Source organism: Octopus bimaculoides, chromosome 22 (assembly GCF_001194135.2).
Source record: "Octopus bimaculoides isolate UCB-OBI-ISO-001 chromosome 22, ASM119413v2, whole genome shotgun sequence".
NCBI classification, from domain to species: Eukaryota; Metazoa; Mollusca; class Cephalopoda; order Octopoda; family Octopodidae; genus Octopus; species Octopus bimaculoides.
The window spans coordinates 37668470-37670969 of NC_069002.1; the positions used below are offsets into that span (position 1 = coordinate 37668470).

General features: G+C 37.5%; 1 protein-coding gene across 1 annotated transcript in view; it reads left to right on the forward strand.

Annotated features, from left to right (window-relative positions):
• LOC106877697 (protocadherin-23) overlaps positions 1–2500 on the forward strand; it is a 111859-nt gene that overhangs the window by 62649 nt on the left and 46710 nt on the right. Inside the window, exon 25 of the mRNA XM_014926651.2 lies at positions 688–850. Coding sequence (XP_014782137.1) covers positions 688–850 — 163 coding nt within the window. The remainder of the gene's footprint in view (positions 1–687; positions 851–2500) is intronic.

A 2500-nucleotide genomic window follows, 5' to 3' on the forward strand; every position in this document is an offset into this window, starting at 1 on the left:
TATATATGTGTGTGTGTGTGTGTGTGTGTGTGTGTGTGTTTGTGTGTGTGTGTGTGTATATATGTTTGTGTGTCTGTGTTTTTGTTCCCCCACCATTGCTTGACAACCGATGTTGGTGTGTTTACGTCCCTGTAACTTAGTGGTTCAGCAAAAGAGACCGATATAATAAATACTAGGCTTACAAAAAATAAGTCCTGGGGTTGATTTGTTCAACTAAAGGCGGTGCTCCAGCATGGCCACAGTCAAATGACTGAAACAAGTAAAAGAATATATATAAGAAAGAGAGATGACAAAAGACTAAACGATTATTTTATGAACTTTGTTAGCTGACAGCTGTTTCTACTCTGAGATGGACTCAACTATGAAACCTAAGTATATGAGGCACAGGCATGGTTGTAGGGTAAGAAGCTTGCTTTCCAATCCATTATGTAACACCTTGGGCAAGTGTCTACTACTACAGCCTCAGGCCAACCAAAGCCATGCTGTAATTGTGGAGGTTACCTGTGGAAGGGGTAGACACTGGAAGATGTGAGATGAAATGGTGAGAAAGGATCTTTGGATGGTGGGCCAAGATGCCACATGGTAAGATCAAGCCCAGAATCATATGCTCATGTAGTGAACTTCTTAACCACATAATCATATTTTATGAGTAATTTTAAAGTAATATTATATTTTTGTTTTTGTCAGGTGCCAGCATCTAATCCTGATAAATTGAGTACACTTACATATAAAATATATGGTGACAATCGTTTTGAGATTCAGAATAATGGTAGTGTGATTATAAACAGCAGTTACCAAGTCAAACCAATAAAAGACAAATTTATTTCTTTGATGATTGTTGCTGACAATGGTAAGTTCCAAAACATTTGGAAAGAATTTTCAAGTTTCTCATATTTTGTGGATTAGTAGTATCAATGAAGTGTTGAACAAAATGCTTCAAGGTCAATTTCCATCCTCCCTTTATTGATTACCCACAGTACTGGAATCAATATAATCATCTATACCCCTCCTTTCACTAGCCCAAATTTATGACCTTGCACCTAAGTTACAAATTACCACCACCATCAGCAGCACACTTGTGCAAGCTAATTTAGTTATTAAGTAGTTTATCTTGGTGTTTGATGACAAGTCTCCTCAAATCTCAAGAATCTTTTTTAGGCAATTGCAGAATCAATGATCTTTATTTTGTCTTCTATGTTCATATTTAGTCTTCTTGCTTCAGTAATATGGTCAGTAATTCTCATTTTCTATCACACATTCTCCTTCATACCACTTTTCTGTTGTTTTTAAGCCGTACACTTGGCTAATATGTCAATACTCTCTTTTGCCTCCACCGTCATGCCTGCGCTTTGCACTCCTTTTCTGCTTGTACACTGCACTCATCCAAAAATTTATTGATACCTTCGTCTCCTTTCCTCTAGATTTTACATTTGCTGTCTGACTGATTTTCGTCTCTCTTTGCCTTCATCAGATTTATTTTAAGGGCTTGCTCCTGAGTGGGTATAATTAGCATTTCTGTCTTTTCTTTCAAATTCCTGTCCGTCAACCAGAGCCAACATTTTCACTTTGTTGCACCAATTGGTTATTTCTTTCCATTTCTTTGTTCTGTTGCTCTTCCTTTTCTCCTCAAGTTCTCCTACTCTTTCAGCTATTTTTGAAGTTTCTCGTGCTTCTGATAGTATTCTTTCTGAAACTCTGCACAACATCATTTTTCAGACCCAGTATTGCAGTATTAACAGTGTCATTTGTATTTAGTAGTTCTCTGCTTCCTTCTTTCTTGGTAAGTAGAGTTGGTTGGTATTACTTTTACAGTGGATTGTGTTGTACATTGTGAGCAGCTTTCTAGTTCTTCTATCCGAGTTCTGTAGGAATTTTAATTGCACTAATCAACCCCAGTACTTTTTTTTTCTTTTGCTGAACCACTAAGTTATGGGAATGTGAGTACACCAACACCATTTGTCAAGTGGTGATGGGGCAGACAAACACAGACACAAAGATATACACACCCACACATACAATGGGCTTCTTTCAGTTTCTGTCTACCAAATCCACTCACAAGGCTTTGGTTGGCTCAAGGCTATAGCAGAAGGCACTTGCCCAAGGTGCCACACAGTGGGGTTGAACCCAAAGCTATGTAGTTGGAAAGCCAGCTTCTAACCACACAGCCATGCCTGCACCTACTTTTCTTTTCTTTCCCTTTATCCAAATAGTATTGAGCCTTTTCATTGAGATTAATATGACCCAGAGGGATCTGCCATTTCTAAGCAATGAAAGGTCGACACCTCCAAAGGTTTCTCTTATTTTAACTTCTCCAAGTTTTTCATTCTTTGCTCTTCTGTTTTCCAGTGTTTCATTCTCTATGAGAGTAATTTGAGAATATTTTCTCTCATTCCACACATTCTTAGGTTCTTTTGCTTTATCCAAGAATGAAGCATATTGTTATTGTTGTTGTTGTTGTATTAGTATAATTGACATACACCTGTACTAAACTTAAGTTACA